General features: G+C 21.2%; 5 protein-coding genes across 10 annotated transcripts; 2 read left to right on the forward strand and 3 right to left on the reverse strand.

The window, feature by feature from the left end:
* Positions 1-16: 16 nt before the first annotated feature.
* On the forward strand, positions 17-1920 carry LOC127280463 (tetraspanin-6-like). 4 transcript variants are annotated; one of them, XM_051303454.1, is made up of 6 exons: positions 17-345; positions 509-682; positions 801-989; positions 1148-1237; positions 1323-1442; positions 1780-1920. In XM_051303454.1, exons 1-6 carry the CDS (start codon positions 130-132, stop codon positions 1828-1830), a joined length of 840 nt encoding a protein of 279 aa, XP_051159411.1. In that variant the 5' UTR covers positions 17-129; the 3' UTR covers positions 1831-1920. The 4 variants fall into 4 exon arrangements, with proteins under 4 accessions (XP_051159411.1, XP_051159412.1, XP_051159413.1 ...); XM_051303455.1 differs by having other exon boundaries at positions 819-989; XM_051303456.1 differs by having other exon boundaries at positions 509-668; positions 841-989.
* Positions 1263-10813, reverse strand: LOC127280462 (putative autophagy-related protein 11). The gene is made up of 14 exons (XM_051303453.1): positions 10653-10813; positions 10133-10200; positions 9913-10051; positions 9637-9814; positions 9442-9558; positions 9177-9356; positions 6088-9084; positions 4377-4494; positions 3898-4123; positions 3374-3557; positions 3117-3272; positions 2761-2919; positions 2571-2663; positions 1263-2481 (listed from the first exon to the last, which is right to left on the reverse strand). The coding sequence occupies exons 1-14, from the start codon at positions 10719-10721 to the stop codon at positions 2120-2122; spliced, it is 5046 nt and encodes a 1681-aa protein (XP_051159410.1). The 5' UTR covers positions 10722-10813; the 3' UTR covers positions 1263-2119.
* Positions 10814-11101: 288 nt separating this feature from the next.
* LOC127280476 (N-alpha-acetyltransferase 80) lies at positions 11102-15107 on the forward strand. The gene is made up of 4 exons (XM_051303486.1): positions 11102-11353; positions 13184-13297; positions 14107-14237; positions 14533-15107. The coding sequence occupies exons 1-4, from the start codon at positions 11325-11327 to the stop codon at positions 14928-14930; spliced, it is 672 nt and encodes a 223-aa protein (XP_051159443.1). The 5' UTR covers positions 11102-11324; the 3' UTR covers positions 14931-15107.
* LOC127280477 (flavin reductase (NADPH)) lies at positions 15094-17356 on the reverse strand. Its single transcript, XM_051303487.1, has 5 exons — positions 17115-17356; positions 16002-16166; positions 15742-15831; positions 15480-15611; positions 15094-15367 (listed from the first exon to the last, which is right to left on the reverse strand). Exons 1-5 carry the CDS (start codon positions 17185-17187, stop codon positions 15225-15227), a joined length of 603 nt encoding a protein of 200 aa, XP_051159444.1. The 5' UTR covers positions 17188-17356; the 3' UTR covers positions 15094-15224.
* Positions 17193-21846, reverse strand: LOC127280475 (uncharacterized). 3 transcript variants are annotated; one of them, XM_051303485.1, is made up of 6 exons: positions 21748-21839; positions 21134-21274; positions 19080-19642; positions 18710-18992; positions 18105-18376; positions 17193-17627 (listed from the first exon to the last, which is right to left on the reverse strand). In XM_051303485.1, exons 2-6 carry the CDS (start codon positions 21222-21224, stop codon positions 17604-17606), a joined length of 1233 nt encoding a protein of 410 aa, XP_051159442.1. In that variant the 5' UTR covers positions 21225-21274; positions 21748-21839; the 3' UTR covers positions 17193-17603. The 3 variants fall into 3 exon arrangements, with proteins under 3 accessions (XP_051159442.1, XP_051159441.1, XP_051159440.1); XM_051303484.1 differs by lacking the exon at positions 17193-17627 and having other exon boundaries at positions 17865-18376; positions 21134-21281; positions 21748-21846; XM_051303483.1 differs by lacking the exon at positions 17193-17627 and having other exon boundaries at positions 17865-18376.
* Positions 21847-21989: the final 143 nt, after the last annotated feature.

Here is a 21989-nt window from a genome sequence, read left to right on the forward strand (position 1 = left end):
TTTTATAATGTCAGTTTTCGTTTTAGAATAATTGTTTTTTTTTTGTAATTCGCTAAATTTTTAATTTGATTATTATAAAAATCGCAATTGGAAAATTTTTTTATATTTTATTGAAAGAAAAAAAAAATTATGACACATCGAGATGATGAGGAAACAGATGAAGAGACTAATGAATCGAATGATGATGATGATGATGATGATGATGAAGAGATCACAGTATCCGGAACTAGTGTTTCGTTGAAGAAATTGAAAATTCTCGGCATTCCAGTGGAGAAAATTTCTTATAAAAGAATTCCTTGGAAATGTTTAAAATTTTCATTTATTGCAATCAACAGTCTTATTTTTGTAAGTGATGAAAAATTTTTATTCTAATTTAAAAATTTCTAATTAAATTTTTAGAAATTATTAATTTTAATTTTAACAGGAAAAAAAATATTTTTTATTTAACTTTTTTGAAATTACTTTTTTTTATGTTTATAAATTAATTGTGTAATTAATTCGAAAACAGTTAACAGGAATTGTAACTTTAGTACTTTCCGTTTGGATGATGATGGATATAAAATTATTTATGGGTCAAAAAATGTATATGTCAATTCTTCTAATGGTTGCAATTTTTGGCACAGTGGTTTCATTTTTAGGATTATTTGCTTTTGTGAAAAAAAGAAAAGGTATTTTAATAATTGTAAGTGTCTTTTGCTTTAATTAAAATAAGAATTAATTTTTTTTTTCCTATTTTTAATTAATTTTTCTTGAAAGGTAAGTGTTTGTATGTTTTTTTTTTTAATAATTAAAATCAAAAGAAATCTTCCAATTTCCAGTATATTGTGCTCTATGTTATAGCCTTGTGCATGATATTTATTTCTGCGATTATGAGTTTTACATTTTTCGATAATTTGGTGAAAAAAATTCGCGACGAAATGAGAAATTCCATTGAAAAATATTCTTATCTTGATTGGGCAACGGAAACATGGGACAATACACAACGATATGTAATTTTTTTTTAATTATTAATTTTTTTTACGAATTTTCAAAACTCACAAAAAAAAACAGAAATTCTAAATTTTATTCTACTAAATATTTAAAATATTTTTAAATTAAGATTTTAAATATTTTTTTCTAAATAAAAAAATGTTTTTTTCAAATTCAGTTACAATGTTGTGGAATAAAATCCTATAAAGATTGGCTAGAACAGGAAAAACAAATTCCGCGAAGTTGTTGCGCTGTAAAAATGGAAGAGGTAATATAAAAATTAATAGAAAAAATTTGTTTTGTATATTTTTTTTTTATTTTTGGTATTTTTTTTTTCTATTTTTAATTTCTAGTGTATAAAAATGACAGAAGAGGTAGTTTATCAATCTGGATGTTTGAAAAGCGCAGTTCTCTTATTAAAATCGCACATAAACAAAGTTTCCCTAATGACTTTGTTTATTTCCCTAACGATCGTGAGTTGACAATTATTCTCTACATTTTTTGTTTTTTTTTTGGTTTTGTTTTTACAAAAAATTAATATTTTCCCTTCCATTAAACGAGCAATTACCATTTTTTTTTCCAGGAAATTATATTTACATAATGAAAAAATATACCATAAAATTACATTTTTAAAAAATGTAATTAATTTTTAGGAAAAAATTTATCAATTCTATTTTTTCAATTGCTTTGAAGTCCTCGGACAATTAATTTTAAAATTCAATTTTAATTAATACTATTTTTTTGTTTGCCGAGAAAATTAAAAACATTTTTTAAAAATGTAAAAAAGTAATCATTTTTTTTTTGCTTCAGATTGGAAGTATCTTCATTGCATTTTGTCTGCGCAGAAAATTAAAAACCTGATTTATGTGAGACTGTATAAAAAAAATCAGCAAACTGCGTAAATTTTTTTTTTTTTATTATTATTTTATAATTTAAAAACTTACTTCAAATAAAAACTGACTTTTTTTAAATAATTTAGTTTGGAAATTTAATTACTAATCTAAGATTTTTAATTTAGTTTGTAACAAAAAAAAAAAAAGAAAAAAAAAGAATAAAAAAATACTTTAAAATATATATATATATATACAGATCTTAGAAATGAAAATTATTAAACATAATATCACAATTTCTTTTTTTTTTCTTTTTTTTTCTACTGAGAAGTTGTTGGAACATTATTCTCGGCAATTTTCCTTTTTTTCATAATATTTTTCGTTCTTTTTTTCATGCTTTTAGTCATTTTTTTTGGTACATTTATTTGTTTTATCGAATTTTGTTTTTGTGAATTTTTATGAATTTCAGGTAATTCCAATTGATAATTACTTTTTATAAAATCAAACCACCAATTTTTTTTCTGTGAATTGCAGAAATATTGAAATTTTTGTTTTGTTTCATCGCGTAATTCTTGTTTTGGTGTCCAATTTAAAAGTGATTTTGATACTTTACAAAAGAATTTACGATATTTTGAGAAACACAATAAAGCCGATGCAACACCTTCTAAATGATCATTTGAACCTGTAAATAAAAAAAAAAATTTGGCATTTGTAAATTTTTCAAATTACAAAAATTTATTAATTAAAAGATTTTGGGGGGAAAAAAAATACCTTCATTTGAATCTAATAAATCGCACAATTGTTCGACAATTTGACTGAGATGTCCCTCTTGATCTTGTTCAGGAAAAGATCGCATTACAGTTCCTGTAAAAAATTGAAAAAATAAAAATTCGATTAATTACTGAAATTATGCAGGAAAAAAAAAGAAGAAGAATGAGACAAAAAAAATGTAATAAATTACCAAGTAATGTGAATGCATCGTAGGGAGATTTGTGTCTTTTTCCAACAATTAATTGTTTCAAACCAGATTCACCTTGGATGATCATTTTTTGCGCCCATTTTGGTCCCATACTTTTTGCTAATAAAATAATTGCAGTATCGATGCTTGATTCATGTTTTTCTGAAATTAAACGAGAATATATTGATTTTTACAAAATTTTCTAAAATTCACTTTCTTTTTCAATATTAAACTATTTTATCGTAATTATTTTTTTTGGCAAAATATTAAAATATTAAATAATAAATAATAAATAATAAAAATATTAAATAGAATATTAATTAAAAGTAATTATTTTTTAAAAAAGTTAAAATACATACTTTCCAATGCAGATAAACATTCAATGGCAAGTTGCTCGGCGGAAAATTCAGCAAGTGGATAATTATAAAGTCCCTTGTTTGAAAGAAGTTTTTTTAATGCGTCTAAACATCTTTCAAACGAAAAAATACTAAATGCCATGCATTTGGATAAAATTTCTGTAAAATTTCAATTAAAATTAATATAAAGAGAAAAAAAATTATTTGCTTATACTAAATTTAAATAAAATAAAAAAATTAAATTTTTCCTTTTTCTTTACCTGAATTTGAATCGTAGATGGGAAAAACTTCTGACCAGCAGGTGAGAACAACAAAAATAGCAACACTCGCCTTAAAACGTAAACAATAAATTGCATCGATTATAAATAATCTTGCTCTTTCGCGATCTTTTTTCAATCGTGTCATACACGTGAAAATACGCGTCAATCCTTCGACAACACATTTCTGAAAAAAAAAATTTTAATTTTTACAATTTTATATAACAAAAATTAAATAAACAAAAAAAAGAAAAGAGCACAAAAAATAATTAAAAATTAATCAAGAAAAATACAAAAATAATTTAAAAGAAAAAAATTGTTTCTATAAATAAAAGTATTTTTCTCTAAGTAAAATAAATTTCAAAAAAAAAAATTAACTAAATTTAAATTTGAAGATAAATTTTTCTCTTTTATAATTTAATTAAAGTTGAATTATTTTCTTGATTTTTTTTTCGGAATGATTGAAATTGTAAATTTTTGTAATTAATTAAAAAAAATTTAGTGAAATCAATAAAAAAAATACAAACCTCCGGAGCGTAGCCAAGTCTAAAGAGTGTATAATTAATACCGTCAAAGATAAACTCAAAAATACTGATATTTTCAAGTTCATTGCATTTTTTTTCTAAAGCTGAAATTAAAGTAATTATTTTTTGTTGCGTCAACGTCATCATTGGAGCCGGTGGTGTATGCGTTGTATCCAATCGTTCATCACTATTATCATTGAATTTACTTATCAGAAAATCTAAAATACATCTACAAAAAGAAAAAGTACAGAAAATAAATAATAAATTCAATTTTAAAATTAATTATAAATGCAAAACTCAAGAAATAATTTAATTTTAATTTTTTTTAAAATACTAAAAAAATTTTAAACCGGCAAGAAATAATAATAATAATAATAATAATAATAATAATAATTATTATTATTATTTGTTGCAGGTTTAAAATAGATTTTTGGGTTTAATTCAAAAAAATTTTATTTTATTTTAAAAATTCAAATACTCACTTGGCTGTTGTTTTAATTTCACGCAATTTCCAAATTTCTTCAACTACATCAAAGTGTAATTCACTCGTCCAGTCTTTATTGCTTATTAATCTATTTAATTGCAATGTTATACATTTTTCTGTAAAAAAAAAAAATAAAGGAATTTTTTTTTTTTTTATTCTTATCATTTTCATTTTATTATTTATTATTATTCAAACTAGCAATATTAAACGCGCGCAAGCGCGCCAAATTGAGTATTTAATTGTTTGTTATAAAGAAATTAAAGATTAATATTATCAATAATAATTTAAATTTATTAGAATATTATTTCATATTAAATGATAATAATGAAAATTATTATTATATGTTATTAAATTATATATAAAATTGAATTATTTTCCAAATTTTCAATTTAAAATTCAATTATTTACCAAGTTTTCAATTTAAAATTAAATAAAATTCAAATATTACCCGAAATTTTAATTCAACATCAACTTAAATTAAATTATTATCCAAAATTTCAATTAAAATTCAATTATTTTCCAAAATTTCGAGTCAAAATTAATTATTATCAAAATTTTCAATCAACAATCAACTAAAATTAATTATTATCAAAATTTTCAATCAACTAAGATTAAATTATTTTCAAAATTTTCAATTTAAAATTCAATTATTTACCAAGTTTTCAATTTAAAATGAAATAAAATTCAATTATTTTTTAAAATTTTTATACAAAATTAATTATCAAAATTTTCAATTAAAAATGAACTTAAATTAAATTATAATCGAAAATTTCAATTAAAATTCAATTATTACCCGAAATTTTAATCCAAAATCAAATTAAATTAAATTATTATCCAAAATTTCAATTAAAATTTTATTATGTTCCAAAATTTCGAGTCAAAATTAATTATTATCAAAATTTTCAATCAGCAATCAACTAAAATTAATTATTTTCAAATTTTCAATCAACAATCAACTAAAATTAAATTATTTTCAAATTTTCAATTTAAAATTCAATTATTTACCAAGTTTTCAATTTAAAATAAAATAAAATTCAATTATTTTTTAAAATTTCGATTCAAAATTAATTATCGAAACAATGCCAAAAAAACATTGAAAAATTTTAACCAACACAAAATAATGTCAAACAATACATTTAAAAAAAACAAAAGACCTATAACAAATACTAACTTCAGGTGTGGACAGAATGAACGAAAGATATTCACGATTATTATTATTATTCAAATTAATAATTACAAATAAATATCAAAAATTTAACATTCTATTTTTTCTCTATTAATTTATTGGGATTTAATCAAATTTTTAGAAACAATTGAATTTCAAAAGATTTTTTAAAATTTTACAGAATTCAAAATAATTTAGCAAAATAATTTTCAATAACCCTTTCTTAAAAATAATAATTTAAAATAATTGAATTTGTAAAGAATTTTTATTTAAATTATTGAAAATAATTCATTTAGAGAATAATTTTAATTGCAAATTTGTTAAACAATTGAAATTAAAAAAGATCTAAAGATCTTTATTGTATAATAGAAAAAAGGTATTTTGTTTAAAAAATTTTATAAAAAAAGGCGAAAAATTCGCATTCTATTAAAATAAGTCGAAAATAGTCGTATTTTTGATAAAAAAAAGTATTATCCGAGGCCTGAATATTTCAAATTGAAAAAAAGCAATTCAATAATTAAAAAAGAAAAAATAATTCACTCACCTAATTCCTTTTGTGATTTTTGATCCCTTAATATCATTCGTAAAAATGGACTATTCATATGATCGTTCATTGGATTTAGATGAGGCAAATTGAGAGTTTTAAAATCTCGCCAAATTTTCGTCACTTTATTATCAACAACACGCGATGATCGAAGTTCTCGACAAGGACTCAAAATTTCCCCTGTATTTTTATTTAAAGCCTCTCTTGCAATTTCCCAAGCTTTATTATTTACATCCATCATTTTTTCACTTGGAATAATAATTGGAATCGATTCATTATTAATATTTTCCTCATTATTTGCCTCAGGCGATAAAGGCGATTCCAAATCATCATCATCATCAGTTTCATTTAGAGAAATATTTTTTTTTACCTCGTCAATAATTGTAGATTCAATTTTAATTTCATTTGATAAATTTTCATTTTGAGAATTTGATGATTGAATTTTTAATGGACTTTTTTTCATCGTTTCTTTCTTGATTGGAAAATTTGTTAAATTTTCTTCAATAATTTTTGTCACTTTTCTTGGACGTCCTCTTTTTCTCACAATTGGAATTTCGATAGGTGCATCATCATCTTCTTCCTCTTCTTTTTTAATTTTTAATTCGTTTTCAATTTTTATCGAATTTCTCAAATTTCTTGTATTTGTGGAATTTTCCATTTTGATAGTTGATAATGAATTGCGCGCCGAACCCGGTGATTTTGATGCTGAGCGTAAAGATTTTCTTATTGGTTGATGATCGTCCTCAATTTTTGGTGTATGAGCGATTCTTCGTTTTTTTGAAACAACAACGGGATTATTATCATCTTCTTTTAATTTTGTGGGATTTATTACATTTTTATTAATAATTGCTTCATTTTTGTTAATAATTATTTCATTTTTGTTTTCGACTTTTTTTCTCAATATTTTTTTAGTGACAATCATTTCACTTGAACGTTTTTTCATTGTTCGCATTTTTGTCAAAAGATTTGTTCTCGTTGTTCTCGAATTATTTAAAACGTCGGCTATTTTTCTTTTTCGTCCACATCTCTTTGGACTTATTAATGTGAGACGAAGTTCCGTTGAACGATGACCGTGAATTGAATTACGTGGAATTTTTTCAATTTCCGAATTTGGTAGAAAAATATTTGCCTCATCCATTTTTTCTTTGTTTTGCAATTTTTTCGATACTGTTTCTTTTGCTTCTACTTTTTTTTCTTCTTCTTCTTCGGCTTTTTCTTCTATTTCTCCTTCTTCTTCGGTTAATTCCGATTCCTCGATAAATTGAGATTCATTTTGAATTTCCATTTCCATTTCCATTTGTCTAAATTCCGAATAAATTTTCGATTCTGATTTATTTTCCTTCGATTCCATTTCGTTTTCTTCTAATTCGCTTATGTGAAGTAATTGTGGTTTTTCAGTGGAAAACGAAAGAAATGAAGCGTTACAATCGAGAACAGATTCATCGGAAAATGAAATTTCACCTAAAATATCGATGGCATTCAATAAACCATCGGATAAATTTTCCTCATCTGTTACTTTTTTCCCTGAATTTTCTATTTTTTCCTCATTTTTGCATTCTTTGTCCAAATTTTCCAATTTCTCCTCATTTTTGTATTCTTTATCAAAATTTTCAATTTTCTCTTTTGAATTTAATTTTTCATTTTCAATATTCGAATTTTCAACTATTTTCTCATCACTATTTTTCACTAGAATCTTATTTTCAATTTGTTTATCTAAAATTTCATTTTTCAATTCATTCACCAAAATTTCTTCCTCTTTATTCTCGAATTGAGAATTTTTCAAATTTTCTTCAGATTCTTTATTTTCCAAATTTTGCGAATTTTCTAATTCCTCTAAATTTTGAAATCCTTTGAAATTTATTGACTCTTGTGAACTTTCAAGATGATTTTGTTGTGAATTTATATCAATTTCTTCTTCATTTAGCGGCAATTTTTCTGAATTTTCAATTTTTATTATTTCGACAATTTCTTTTTTATTTTCAGATGAAATCACAATTTTTTTCGGCAAATTTGTAGAATTATTTTCTTCAATTTCATTGCATTTATTATTCTTCAAATATTCAGTTTCTTTGTCACTTTTTTCGGTTGTAATTTCCAATTCTCCATGAATTAGAAATTTATTTTTTAAATTTTCCTCAATAGTTGTAATATTTTCACTATTTTCAGCAATAATTTCATTATTCTCAATTAATCGTTGACAAATAATTTTTTTTGGTTGTTCATTTTCCATGGTAGAAAATTTATTATTTTTCCTTGGCGTTGAAGTTTTAATAGTTTCCAAATTTTCCTCTAAAGTAAATTCTTTACGTTTTAAAATATTTTCATTTTTTGGCAAATTTTCCGAAATATCATTTTCCCTATCAAGTGATTTCAAATTTTTAATTTTCGATTTTCGTGTCGTTTGCTTTAAATTTTGCGTTTCAATTGATTTCAATTTTTCAGTTACAATTGGTTTTAAATTTTCTATTTCAATTGTTTTTAAATTTGAAATATTTTTCATTTCAATTGATTTTGTATTTTTCGCTGATAGTGAAATCAAATTTTCAATTTCATTTGTTTTCGTTAAAGTTTCGTTTGACGAAATTGTTTCGAAATTATTTTCAATTGTCGATTCAATTGACCAATTTGTCGAATTTTTTCTCTTCTTCTTTTTTTTCTTCTCCTTTTTTAAAATTGATTTTCGTTTATTTTGACAGCGTTTTAATTTTTTTCCCGTTGGCTTATCTTTGTCGAGTAATTTTTTCCATAATTCAAACATGATATTTTGATTTTCCACATTATTCGATGAACAGGAATTTAAATTGTGGCAACATTTAGATTTTTTCTCCGTTTTTTTATTAGTTTTTATAACGCGTTCGAGGGTTTTTAATGTTTTTGTCAGAACTTTCATTGTTTCCGATTCCTCGTGTTTTATTTCCTCCCTTAATGAAGTATTTAATTCAATTTTCTTCTCTTCTAGTTTCGAATGTTTCGGCGAATTGAATTTAAATTCATTTTCTGTAAAAAGAAATTTAAAAAATTAACTAAATATGTAAATTTAAAAAAAAAAATTATTTTCAAATTAGAAAATAGTGATTAAAAATTCTTACTTTCTGGTTGTAATGGTTGAATAATTGGTTCGGGTGCTTTAAAAGTTTTTACAAGATTTTCAAGAGCAATATCACATTTTTTGCAGAGAAAAGTTGAATTTTGTTTTGTTCCTTTTTTAACTGTATTAATAACATTTTTCTTATCTTGTAAAATTTTTTCCCCAACAATAATATTTGTATCTGTAAAAAAGAATTAGAAAAAGAAAAATTAAAAAAAAGTTACAAATATTTTTCCTTTTTTAAAGAAAATTTTTTTTTTCCTCACCAATTTCAGTGATTGTTACTTTATCCGTATTAACACTTTGATCTTTTTTTACAATTTTATTAGTAATTCGACTTTTTTTCGTTGTCTTCATTTCCAATTCAAGAGTTTTTATTTTCTCTGAAAATATCATAAATTTTTTTTTTTGAGAAAAATTGTAAATTATCTTCTATTGAAAAAAATTAAAAAATTAATTACCCTTAAATTTTAATATCTCCAAATCGGCGTCCATTATTTTTTCCGAATTTTTCGTTTGAATACTGTCAATTTTACAATTTAATTGTTGAATAAATCTTTGATCGCCAGCAATTTTTGTCTCCAATTCACTAATTCTTGTCATATAAGTTTCGAGTGATTTTCGCTGTTCTGTATTTTGCTAAAAAAAAAAAAAAATTTGGAAATTAAAGAAAAATATAATTTTAAATCGAAAAAATAAATTTAATAATTTTAATTTTTAATCAAATTAATACTTACAAGTTCCTGTTTTATTAATTTAGAAAGAGTCGTGTTATAATTGTTTTTCATTTCATTTGCTTCGACTCGAGCTTTTCGCAATGAAATTGTCAATTGTTCACATTCTTTTTTCTTGTCATTGTAATACTGAATTAAATCGCTAAGAAAAAATAAAATAATTTTAGATAAAATCAATAAAATATAACCTAATTTTTTTTTCACAAAAAAAAAAATTACTCACTGCGAACGACACATTTTCTTTTTCAAAAGTTCCAAAGACTTGAGCCTCTCAACTTTTTGCACATCATTCTGAAATATTTTTTTAATAAATAATAACAATCAATAAGATTCTATTTTATATTTATAATAAAACGCGGCAATAAAATAAAAAATCCTAATATTCAAATTCCCTCGAAAAATTATAACTATTTTATTAATTTGCAAAATTAAAAGAATTAAAAAAAATTTGCAATGCAAAAAAAAGCCTAAATTTATTCTTTAAACATTTTTACGTTCTCATAACGTTTGTACAAAAACGAGAATGTATTTTTCGAATTTGACTAAATTATTGTAATTGACGTCAATTTTTTTTTTAACGAAAAACTAAAGCCATGATATTTAAACTAAATAATAATGCCAATAAAATGAATAGAAAGTAATTTAGTATTTTTATTAATAATAAAAAAAAAACGTGGAAATCTAACCTCAAAAATTAATTTCAACATTTCACCGGTAATTTATTTTCAAATGAAATTACTTACATTTACATCAGTTGTTGGTTCTTCCTTTAAAGTGTCACAGTCTATTACCTCCATTTCGACTGTTTTCATTGAAAAACTTTGCGAAATAAATGGCAAAAAACGTGTTTTTTCCCACAAAACTATTACATATTTTTTTTTTGTCCCGCACACGAGAAACAGAAAACAAATATGTGTGTGGTAAAGCAGCGCCACTGCGTGTTGAATTTTTGAAACTATTTCAGTAGCGTAACCAAAAATGATTTTTTTAAATATTTTTTTTGAAATTTGGATTTTTTTCTAATTACAATTAGTAAAAATACATTTATTTGTAGAATATTTCCCACTAATTGGATAATAATAAATTGTTTCTATTTTTTTTCTATTTAATATTTGTGTTAATTTACTCTATAGTAAATATTTAATTGTACATACGCTCCTGAAATTTAACACACTGACAAAAATCTCACATATTTCCCATAATTTGTGTATTTTTACAAAAAACAAAAAATGTTCACAAGTATTTTTGGATAATTGTGAAATGTTTCGCTGTTATATAAAAGCGTTATTTCTAATATTTAAGTGACAAAAGTAGTAGTAGGAAAATTTTATAAATTGGAAAAGAAAACGAATATTTCTATTTTTTGAAAAAAAAAAGTAGAAAAAACAAAATAAAAACAATTTAACTTGCAACTGATGTCTATCGGCAATTACGGAATTTCCAGGTAAAAATTGAGTTTTAAATAATTAAAATTTTTTTTCATGAGCTCTAATTATTAATTTTCAATTTTAATTTAAGTTATGGTTTTTAATTACAAAACGGAAAATTTTGTGTGACCTACTTTTCGAAATATTGGTATTTTTAGGTTATCTTTATGTAAACAATTGTTTACCATTTCTGTCAATTTTAAAATAATTAAAATTATTATTAATTACTGTATTAATAATTGAAATTTAAATAATTAATTTTCATATTAGAATATAAAAAGTGTTTTTTGATTTTTTATTAAATATATAATTATTTCTCGAAATTTAATTTTTCCGAAATTTTTCCTAATTTCTACAGAGATAATAATTAATTATTTGGAGTAAATTTTTTTTTTTTTTGCAATATTTTCGCATTGAAATATAAAAAAATAGGAAATTAATAATAATTACTTCCGGTAATGAATTATTGTTGTGTTAATAATGTTCGCGATGTCAGGATTGGCTTTGATTTACGGAAGTGACCCTGAAAACCTTGAAAGAATAGAGTCGGTCAACAATTTTAAAGGGGAAGCTATTAGAAGCTCGTCTTCGTCTGTTGGCAAAAAGTTATTTTATTTTATTTTATTTTTTTTTTTTTTTTGAACCGCAGACGTAAGGCTAAAAATAAAAATTTTTTTGCTCTCTTGCCGTTCAGTCATACTAAAAAGCAAAAATTAAATTTTTAAGGGCGTGTACGAGCCTCAAATTGAGAAATTAATTTTTGTTTTTATTATGTAAATTTTTTCTTTAATTTGCAATTTTTTTTTTTGATTTTTTAATTCATAATTATAACTTAATAATTAATAAAATAATTATAATTATATTTTATTAAGAGAAAATTAAAAATAATATAATTTATTTATTTATTAACGGGACAATTATTATTAATATTACATTTAGGAAAAAATAGTTCCAATTTCTAAATATTATTTTTTATCTAGTAATTTATTTTATTAAATTGAAATTATTAAATCATTTATTTCTATAATTAATTTTACTTTTTGGAAAAAAAAAATGTTTTATTGAAGAATTATTTATAATATTCAAATTCGATGCCAATTGCACTTGTTACAATGTTTTCTCGCGTTATAAATTTTTTTTTTTTTATATTAGCCAGAAAAAAAATAGAATTTTTTTTCTATTTTTTTTTTTTTTGAGCAACGTCACATTGAAATGCTTTTTTTTTTGCTTTATTTGTACGCGTAAGAATTAATGAATAGAAACAAAAATAGAAGCAGAAAAAAAAAGAAAAGAAAAACATAATGAAAGTGAGTCTTCATGACTCAGAGAATGAATGCGAGACAAAAAACCGCAATGAATTAAATCTTTGGGATGCGATTGCAAGTTTAAATAGAATTATTTTACACCTTGTGACAGAGCCAAGTGTCATTTTAAAATCCATTGTCATGGCCTGACATCGAACCGAGATCAATCGATTTTTTTTTCGTTTTACGTGAATTATCAAAATTTTTTTTGTATTTCATTTTTTTTTTTAAAAAAGACTTGAAAAAAAATAGAAAAATGGTGATTTTAGAAATTTATTATCGGGCTATTTATAGCTCTCGAAGTGCTCTGTAAGTGTTTTTAATTTAATAATTTTTATATAATAATTTTAATATTAAAAATTGTGATTTTATAAATATTTTTACTATTTATTAATATTTAGTTATTTATTTTCTTTATTTTTTTTATTTCTTTTATTTCGTTTATTTTTTTTATTTATTTTTTTTTTAATTTTCTTTTACGTTTATTAATATTAAATTTAATTTTTTTATTCCTTTTTTATTTATTTAATAAAAAATTTTTAGAGAAATTATGAAAGACACGCCGTACAACATCATTCCACTTCATCATAGGCCTGAATTAATGAATCAGTGTTGTAAACTTTTAAATTCAGAGTGGCGACGAAGCGAAAAAGCACGGTAAATTATTTTCAATTCTGTAAAAATTAATTATTTTCTCAATTTTTTTTACAAAGTCTGTTGAAATTTTATTATTTCTAATAATTTAAATTATAACACTTTCAAAATTCAATTATTATTAATTATTTTCTTTAAAAATTCAATTATTATTAATTATTTTCTTTAAAAATTCAATTATTTAAAAAAGTTTTAAATAAAAATTCTAAAATTGAATTGATAGAAATTTGAAAAAAAATACAGCAGTTTAAATTAGCAAAAAAATTTATTTCAAATTTAAAATCTTCTGCAATTCAATTATTTAGAAAAAATTTAATTCATAAATCTGTAAGACTTAATTATTTATCTAAAAAATTTTCTTCACCATTAAAACTGAAAATTTATTTAAAATTTTAAAAAATTTGTCTTTTTTCGATTCTGAAATTTGAAATAAATTTTCTTGATATTCTTATTATGGAATTAATAAAATTAATTTATTATCCAATAGTTATTTAAATTAAAATATTTTTATTAACTAATTAAATTTAATTAAAATGAAGAAAACAAATTTTTTTGAAATGAAGAAAACAAATTTTTTTGAAATGTAAATCGACTAAAACGTTATTTTTTTTTTGCTCCTTCAATTTGATCCGATGAGTATTTTTTCGTCTATATTTTCCAAATAAAATAAATATTTCCAAAAATTTGTAAACTAAAAAAATAAATATTTCCAAAATTTATAAACTAAAAAACTAAATATTGAAATCATTTTTTTTTTCAACTGTAAATAATGAATTTACAAAAATATTAACCGAAATTTTATTTTTTCACAGACTCATCAGTTTGAGTTCGTCCTGTGACAAATTTCCAACATCTCTAGTTTTACTCGACAATGATAAAGTAATTGGACATTGTAAAATTTCTTTAATACCCAGCATAGACGATTGTTGTGTCATTGAATCTTGTGAGTAATAATATTTTTCCCTCGAAAAAAAATAATAAACAAAATTTAAAATAATAAAATAATAATATTTAAAATATAATTAACAAATTACAATAAGAAATTATTCTTCACTATAAAATATTTATACAATAAAATTTTTTTCATTTTTTTCCAATTAAAAATTCTATTTTTTGAAAAACTGAAAAAAATTTCTATATTAAAAATTTAATGAAATTTTTTTTTTTTTATTAATATTGTAAATTTTATTGCAAAATTTTGTAATTAATATAAATTTTCTTTTTAATTTTTCCAATAGTTATGATTAGTCGGGATAATCGATCACAGGGTTTAGGTTCAATTTTATTGCGTGGTGTTGAACAATATGTGGCAAAAAGAGGAATAAAACAAATTTTATTAACAACACGCGATCAAGAGGGATTTTATCGTAAAAATGGCTATTCAATAAGTGAACCATTAAATCTTTATAAACTAATGGATTATATGAATTCAATAAATGAAAGTGATAAAGAAAAGCAAATTAATTTAATTAAAAATATAATTATTGAAAAAACAAATGAGAGACGTAAAGAATTGAAAACACAACAAAATAATGCATTTTCTGGAGCACCACCTCCGCCACCATTGCCAAATCTTATTGAAAAAAAACGACAATATGAATCGCCTTACACTTATATGTGTAAAAAATTGTCTTAAAATTTATATATATTTATAGATATAATTCAAATATTTTTATTTATTTATTCTTATTGACAAAAAAAAAAAAAAAATCACAACCTGTTACCTCTATCTGTAAATATATATATATAGATATAAAAAAAAAAATGTTATATCATCGAAAATGTACAAAATAAAATTATGTTTTCTTTTAAATCACATGAATTTATATTTTCTGGAAACAAAAAATTGTAATTTTTTTATTAATTAATTATTCTATGAACAACTATTTTTATTTTTAAATTCGAATTTTTATGATTAAAAAATAATTTTTTATACTGATGTTATGCCACAGACTCGTTGATAATGTTCCGGATTATCAAGGCAATCGACAAGAAATTCGGCTAAATAATATTTTGAAATTGTACGACCAGGAGATTCGTCGTATTTCACAGTGACATTGGAATGACGTTCCTCTGAAATTTTAACAATTATTATTATTATTACTATTTTTATTAATTAATATTATTGCTAATGATTAGTAGAAAATATTAATTTTTATTTTTTATTTATTTATTATTTTATTACCTGCAATGTGTGGAGGAAAAACGGAAATCCATTTTAAACCACTTTCCTTAATTAAATTATACATTCGTCGATGATCTTCCGTTAAATCTTTAAAGATTGTTGGAACTTTTTCCGGATCGTAAAAAAGAAAGGCTTAAAAAAATTTATTGTAATTTTAGAAACAGAAAAAAAAAAATAATAACCATCGAAAAATTAGAAATTCAGAATTAAAATTGTTTTTAATTATTCTATTTTACAAAATAATTATGTATATATAATTTACCTGATAAGCAAACGGAAATTAATTGAACATTGTGCTTTTTCATTCCGTCGATAATATTTTTTATTCCCTGAGACAAAACTGTTGTGGGTTCTAAAAAAAAAAAATTGAAAATTTGAAGGAAAAAAAAAATATTTTCTCAAATTTAATGGTAATTTAAAAAAAAAATAATTAAAAATATAATAATAATAATATAATAATAATTTTTGGAAAAGAAAATTTCTTCAAATTTTGTTATAAATTCGAAAATTTTGGAAACTTACGTAAATCATTACGAGTGCCAAGAACAACGACAACTCCATCGGTTCCTTCAATTGCTTTTGAAACTTGTTCGGAATTTGTTACATTACCAACAGATATTTCAATTTTTCCCTTGAATTTTTCAGGTACACTCGATGCATTTCTCACAAAAACTTTTACCTTCAAACCTGTAGTACAATCGAATTTTAATTATTTTTTTTCCTCCTATTTTTATTTATTTATTTCCAATTTATTTCGTTTTTAAATATTTATTTCAATTTAATATTTCCATTTATGAATTAAAAAATATATTTTTATATATTCATAATCAAAAAATCGTTATTTTTTCTAATTGCGAAAGAAACAAAATTTTCTTTTATAAAAGAAAATCAAATTTTTCCATCGTAAAAAAAAAGAAAAAATCTACATTTAAAATTTTTGTATTATTACTAAAATAATCAAAAATTATTATAGAAATCTAAATTTACGTTGATAACAGTGTAGATTAAAATTTTAATAAAGAATATTAATGAGATAAATATTAATGAGAATTTAAAATATAGAAAATAATTTATTAACATAAATAATAATGCATTAGGACAAATTATTAAAATTATTATTTACAATATTTTACAATAAAAAACAAAAAAAAAAAAAAAGTGTAACTAATAATTTTTAATATTCTGAAGCTTTTGTGATTGTTGTAAATAAATTATAAAATTAATTAAATAAGTAAAATAAAAAAATAATAAAAAAGAAATAAATTAATTAAATTAATTATATAAATTACATACATAAATTATTTATAATAAATGCTATTTATACATAAGTATACATAAATTTACAATTAAAAAAAATTGAAGATTTAAAATATTAAATTACATTTTTCACTGTAAAATTGGAAACACTTTTAATTTTTTCTAAACTTTATAATAATAAATAATTATTGAAATTTAAAATCAAGATTCAAATTTTTTTTCAATATTTAATAATTTCAGAGCGAACAGTAGAGAAAATAATAAATTACATGATGACTTGTGGCTTTTGTATTGACATTGAAAATATAATAAAATTTTCCACGATTAATTATTGTGTATAATTAAAGAAAATTAATTTAAAAAAAAATACAAAAATACCTTTTTGTACTGCATAATCTAAGGAACATTGGCCGGTATTTCCAGTAGCACCAAAAATCACAATTTTTTTCATTGTCGTTATTAAAAAAAAAAAAAAAATTTCGAATTTTCTTTCAGTGATTTTTTGTTTAAATTCTCCGTTAATGTTATCAATTTTTTTTTGTCTACGTGTTGTCTATCAATGAGATTGTGTGTGAGATTTTGAATTTCCGAATCCTAACACTTGTGTGTGACTACGTGACTTTATCCAAGTATTATACAAACTTGAAACATTTTATTTTTCTTTCTTGCATTTAACTCCCACCCGCATTTCATTTATTTCTCACAAGTCATTGACTCGGCTGTTAAATCAGATCTCTACTGATAAATTTACATATCCAAAAACTCGATTCTCTATACATTTTTGCCTGATATAATTTATTCTTCTTCTTTTTGCAATTATTTTATTCCAATTTTCATTCTTCTTCTTCTTCAGTTTTTTTTTCCAAATTAAATATATTTTTTCAAGTTTTTCTTCATTTTTCACATATAGGAAAAGAATTTCCTTTTTTAAAATTATAGTTTATAAAAAAATATATAAAAAATGTATAAAAAAATATTTACTATATTTTTCTATTTTCGAATTATATTTATTGGAAAATTATTTTATTTCAATTACAAAAATATATTTTTCAAAAATTAACAATTTTCCCTTGTATTTTTTCTCTAATTAAAATTATAGATTATAATATTTAATTAATTAAAAATAAATTAAAGAAATTCTTTTTCCATTTATTCATTATCATTTTCGAATTAAGGGAAATTAATTCCTTCTCTCTATAATAAGTCGCAAATTTTCCGATAAATTTCCCCATCACTCAAAGATAAAGAAGAATTAATTACTTTGCAAAATGGATTTAATTCACGAATTAAATCATCATTATCATTATCATTATCATTATTAAAATTTGTATTGCCAACGTATAATTTTAAAATTCCATGTTTTCTTACCATTGTGGAAATATTTGCAATATTAATTAATCTATTGACATTAAATTTATTCCACGATATATCGAGAATTTCAAGATTCATTGATGTTCTTATTAAATTAAATAAATTTTCCTCCCTCAGCCGATGACAATTTTGACAATCGAGTGTTTTTAAATGTAGCATTTTTTCAAAATTTTCACCAGTTACTTTTGGCAGGCCATTTGAAATTAAATGCTCGAGTCGTGGTTTCGTTGATAAATGTGCGATTCCTTTTTCCGAAATTTCGAAACATGCTGCAAATTAATAGAAAAAAAATTGAATTCCAAATTTCTGTCACAAAATCACAATTCAATAATTGAAAATAATAACAAAAATGGAAAGAACGAAATAAATGTAAAAAAAAATCTACTTTTTATAGCGAGAAATAATTTAATTTTTTTTTATTTAAATAAATAAATTTTTTTTCTTGAAAGAAAGAAATTTCTTTTGTATTGAAATAAATAAATTTTTTTTCTGTATTAATTAAAAGAAAGAAATTTCTTTTATATTGAAATAAAATAAATTTTTTTTCTATAAATTTAAATTACAAAAATAAAATAAATAAAAGAGAAATTTAAAAACAGTACAGCTTATATTGATGTATTGAACTTTTCGACAATAAAATGCAAGAGTTTTGAGTGCATTATCAGTGATGTAGCTATTGTGTTGAAAATCGAAAATTATCAAATTTTCAAAACGTGCAATTTCCTTGATTTCATCCTTTTTAATATAATCCAATCCCACATAGCCACTTAATCGTAACATTTGTAAATTATCATTTCGACTACCAATAGCTCGCAATAATTCAACATTTATCGTTGGATACGAATCAATTGTCAATGCTTTCAATTTATAAAGTCTATTAATTGCCTAAAAAAAACAAAATTATTAATTTCAATTTTTTTTTCTAATAAAAATTAAAAAAAAAAATTTCCCCCCCAAAAAAAATTAACTCACATTTGAAACATCACTCGATGACGAATGAATTATTTTCATAAGATGTAATTCCTCTAAATTAATTGGCAATTTTTGTAAACATTTTCCAGTGATATTATTGCAACTAAATTTTAAATATTTTAATTTTAACATTATGGCAAAAATTTCACCTAATTCATCTTCATTCCAAATCCATTTACGTGAAACAAGACATAATTTGCAAATATTTTTACAATTTTCAATTAAAATACGTATGCCAATTAAATTAATACATGGATCGGAAATAAAAATTGTCTCAATTAATGGACAATAGGTGGCAATAATTTTTAAAATATCATTTGTTGCACCAATTATGTGTACTTTAGTTTCGTCTTTACGACTTATTGTTCCATCTTCATTGAATGGTTTACAAATATCGATTTCAATTAAAAATTTACCACAACGAATTAGTACGTGTTTTAAAATTTGATCATCAACATAGGTGAATTTATCACTTACAGGAAAACCCCATGTAATACATGAGAGATTCAATTTTCGAAATTTTGACCATGATTTTAAACTTAAATCACGCCATCGATGAGAAACTGTGAGAAATATTTTTTTTTGTATTAATTTTATTAATTTTTTTTCAATATTAAATTATTTTATTTATTTATTATTATTGCTATTATTATTATTATTATTATTATTATTATTATTATTATTATTACTACAGGCCTCGAATTATACTTTTTCGTCTTTTTTTTACATTTAAATAAAAAATTTTAATACGTTTTTTTCTTAGTATACAATGTAGATCTTCTTCAAATCTTCTTTATTTCAATTATTTAATAAATTTTTAACTAAAATTCTTCACTAAATTAATTATTTTTAATAATTTTAATGAAATTCTTCACAAATTTAATTATTTTAAATTATTTTTCAATTAAAATTTTTATGAAAGTTTATAATTTGTTTATAATTTTGCAAAAAAAAAAAATTAACAAATAAATTTACCAAAAATTTTTTAATTCAAAATCACTTGAAATTTAATTATTTGCAAAAATTTTAATTATTTTTTTTTAATGATTTTTATAATATTCTTCGAAAATTTTTCAATTATCTAAAAGCATTTTTCAAATAAAAACTAAAAATTCTTTCTCTTATTATAATTATTGTCTAAAATTATTGAACACAATCTTGTTGAAATTCAATTATTTTCAAAAATTTCAATTTTAAAAGCTTTTAAAATTTTATTTATTTTCTAAAATTTTACAAATCTAAAATTTTTTTTTGAAATTTAATAATTTCAATTATATAATTCTCTTGAAATTCAATTATTTTTTTTTAATGATTTTTATAAATATTCTTCGAAAATTCCAACTATTTGAAACGATTTTTCATTTAAAAAATTTTCAAATTATTGTATTTTTGTCTGCAATTTCTAATAAATTGAATAACAGAAATTATCAAAAAATTTGAATTAAAAAACACTTGAAATTCAATTAATTTGAAAAATGAAAATTTCTAAATCTTTGAAAATTCAATTAATTTTAAAAAATTTTATCTAAAATTATATTTGATAAATTATTTTTAGTTCTGTAAAATTTAATTATTTGTTCTGAAAATTAACAAAAATCTTATGAAATTCAATTGTTTCTAAAAATTTCATCTTTAAACTCTTTCCAAAATTATTATTTAAAAAAAGTTTTTTTTTTTTAAATCTGTAAAATTTAATTAAGTATTGACTGAAAATTTTTTAAACATCAGAACTAAAAACTATAATTTTTTTTTTCTTGATAATATTTTTATAAATTTATTAACCAATTAAATTTTGTTAAAATAAAAAAAAAATCGACTTTTTTGGAATATAAATCAACTAAAACGACTTTTTTTGTGCCTTAAAGTCTATCCGAGGCCTGTTATTATTATAATAATAATAATAATAATAATAATAATAATTATTATTATTATTAATTATAATAATTATTAAGATATTATTAAAATATTATTAATATTTTATTATAATTATTAATTATAATAATAATAATTATTATATTTATTGAATTATTTTTAATATTAATTTAAATATATACCACTTTCCATTTTGATTTTGTCGACAATTGGAAGATATTGAAAAATATGTAGAAGACAATCATCATTCAATCTCGACATATTGGTAACCATTGTGTAAAATATTTATTTCGATAGAAAAAAATTAATTTCTTTCAAAAAATCTGAAAACTATATATATATATTTTTTAAAATTTTATATTAGATATCTATAAAATAAATTTTTTTTTTGTATTTTTAATAGTAATAAATTTAAATATTTAAATAAAAAAATCTCGATACCTATATCATTGAGAGAAGAGTGTAGTGAATATTACTACGAGTTGAATAACAGTTACTAAACAAATTTGTTTGTTTTTCGATTAAATAAAAAAATTCTAAAGGATTAAAAAAAAAAAATACTAAATTGTTAATATTCTAAATTTTTAATAGTCATTTGATTTTTATAATTTAAAATATCTTAATAAAATTCAAAAATTTATATTATTTGTTTATATATTTTTAAAAAAAAATTAGCAATTTTTAGGTTAGGTATTTACATTATCGAGTTGTTACGAAATTTTAGTCACAAATTCACAAAATATACAACTAAATACAAATCTAAATTTTTATATAGTAGAACAAAAAATTTTTTTACCTTTTTTTATTCACTTTCATTCCAATAATTTGAAGCAAAATTACGTTTTATTTCTCATCTTTCATAATATTATGTCAACTTATTATTTCTTGTCCAAATTTACACAATTTGTCCGAAAAAAAAGAAATTAATCTATTTTCTTTTTTTTTTTTTTTTTAAACTAATTTTTTCCTTATTATACAATCAGCATAAAAAATATTCGTAATATTTTACAAATTAATTTTTTATTTTTAATAAATTAT

Source organism: Leptopilina boulardi, unplaced genomic scaffold (assembly GCF_019393585.1).
Source record: "Leptopilina boulardi isolate dan_hultmark-lab unplaced genomic scaffold, ZJU_Lbou_2.1 LbouV2_248, whole genome shotgun sequence".
NCBI classification, from domain to species: Eukaryota; Metazoa; Arthropoda; class Insecta; order Hymenoptera; family Figitidae; genus Leptopilina; species Leptopilina boulardi.

What these genes read in the sequence shown, in the direction of transcription:
- LOC127280463 (XM_051303454.1), top strand. Translation starts at nt 130, where the DNA reads ATGACACATCGAGATGATGAGGAAACAGATGAAGAGACTAATGAATCG. An exon ending in CAATCAACAGTCTTATTTTT is followed by an intron (nt 346 to 508) that starts GTAAGTGATGAA and finishes ATTCGAAAACAG; the next exon opens with TTAACAGGAATTGTAACTTT. An exon ending in GGGACAATACACAACGATAT is followed by an intron (nt 990 to 1,147) that starts GTAATTTTTTTT and finishes TTTCAAATTCAG; the next exon opens with TTACAATGTTGTGGAATAAA.
- LOC127280462 (XM_051303453.1), bottom strand. Translation starts at nt 10,721, where the DNA reads ATGAAAACAGTCGAAATGGAGGTAATAGACTGTGACACTTTAAAGGAA. An exon ending in AACCAACAACTGATGTAAAT is followed by an intron (nt 10,201 to 10,652) that starts GTAAGTAATTTC and finishes AAAATATTTCAG; the next exon opens with AATGATGTGCAAAAAGTTGA. An exon ending in GAAATTAAAACAACAGCCAA is followed by an intron (nt 4,124 to 4,376) that starts GTGAGTATTTGA and finishes TTCTTTTTGTAG; the next exon opens with ATGTATTTTAGATTTTCTGA.
- LOC127280476 (XM_051303486.1), top strand. Translation starts at nt 11,325, where the DNA reads ATGTCTATCGGCAATTACGGAATTTCCAG. An exon ending in GGCAATTACGGAATTTCCAG is followed by an intron (nt 11,354 to 13,183) that starts GTAAAAATTGAG and finishes AAAAATTTTTAG; the next exon opens with AGAAATTATGAAAGACACGC. An exon ending in TTGTTGTGTCATTGAATCTT is followed by an intron (nt 14,238 to 14,532) that starts GTGAGTAATAAT and finishes TTTTTCCAATAG; the next exon opens with TTATGATTAGTCGGGATAAT.
- LOC127280477 (XM_051303487.1), bottom strand. Translation starts at nt 17,187, where the DNA reads ATGAAAAAAATTGTGATTTTTGGTGCTACTGGAAATACCGGCCAATGT. An exon ending in TGGCACTCGTAATGATTTAC is followed by an intron (nt 15,832 to 16,001) that starts GTAAGTTTCCAA and finishes TTTTTTTTTTAG; the next exon opens with AACCCACAACAGTTTTGTCT. An exon ending in TTTTCCTCCACACATTGCAG is followed by an intron (nt 15,368 to 15,479) that starts GTAATAAAATAA and finishes TTAAAATTTCAG; the next exon opens with AGGAACGTCATTCCAATGTC.
- LOC127280475 (XM_051303484.1), bottom strand. Translation starts at nt 21,224, where the DNA reads ATGGTTACCAATATGTCGAGATTGAATGATGATTGTCTTCTACATATT. An exon ending in CAAAATCAAAATGGAAAGTG is followed by an intron (nt 19,643 to 21,133) that starts GTATATATTTAA and finishes TATTTCTCACAG; the next exon opens with TTTCTCATCGATGGCGTGAT. An exon ending in TCAATACATCAATATAAGCT is followed by an intron (nt 18,377 to 18,709) that starts GTACTGTTTTTA and finishes ATTAATTTGCAG; the next exon opens with CATGTTTCGAAATTTCGGAA.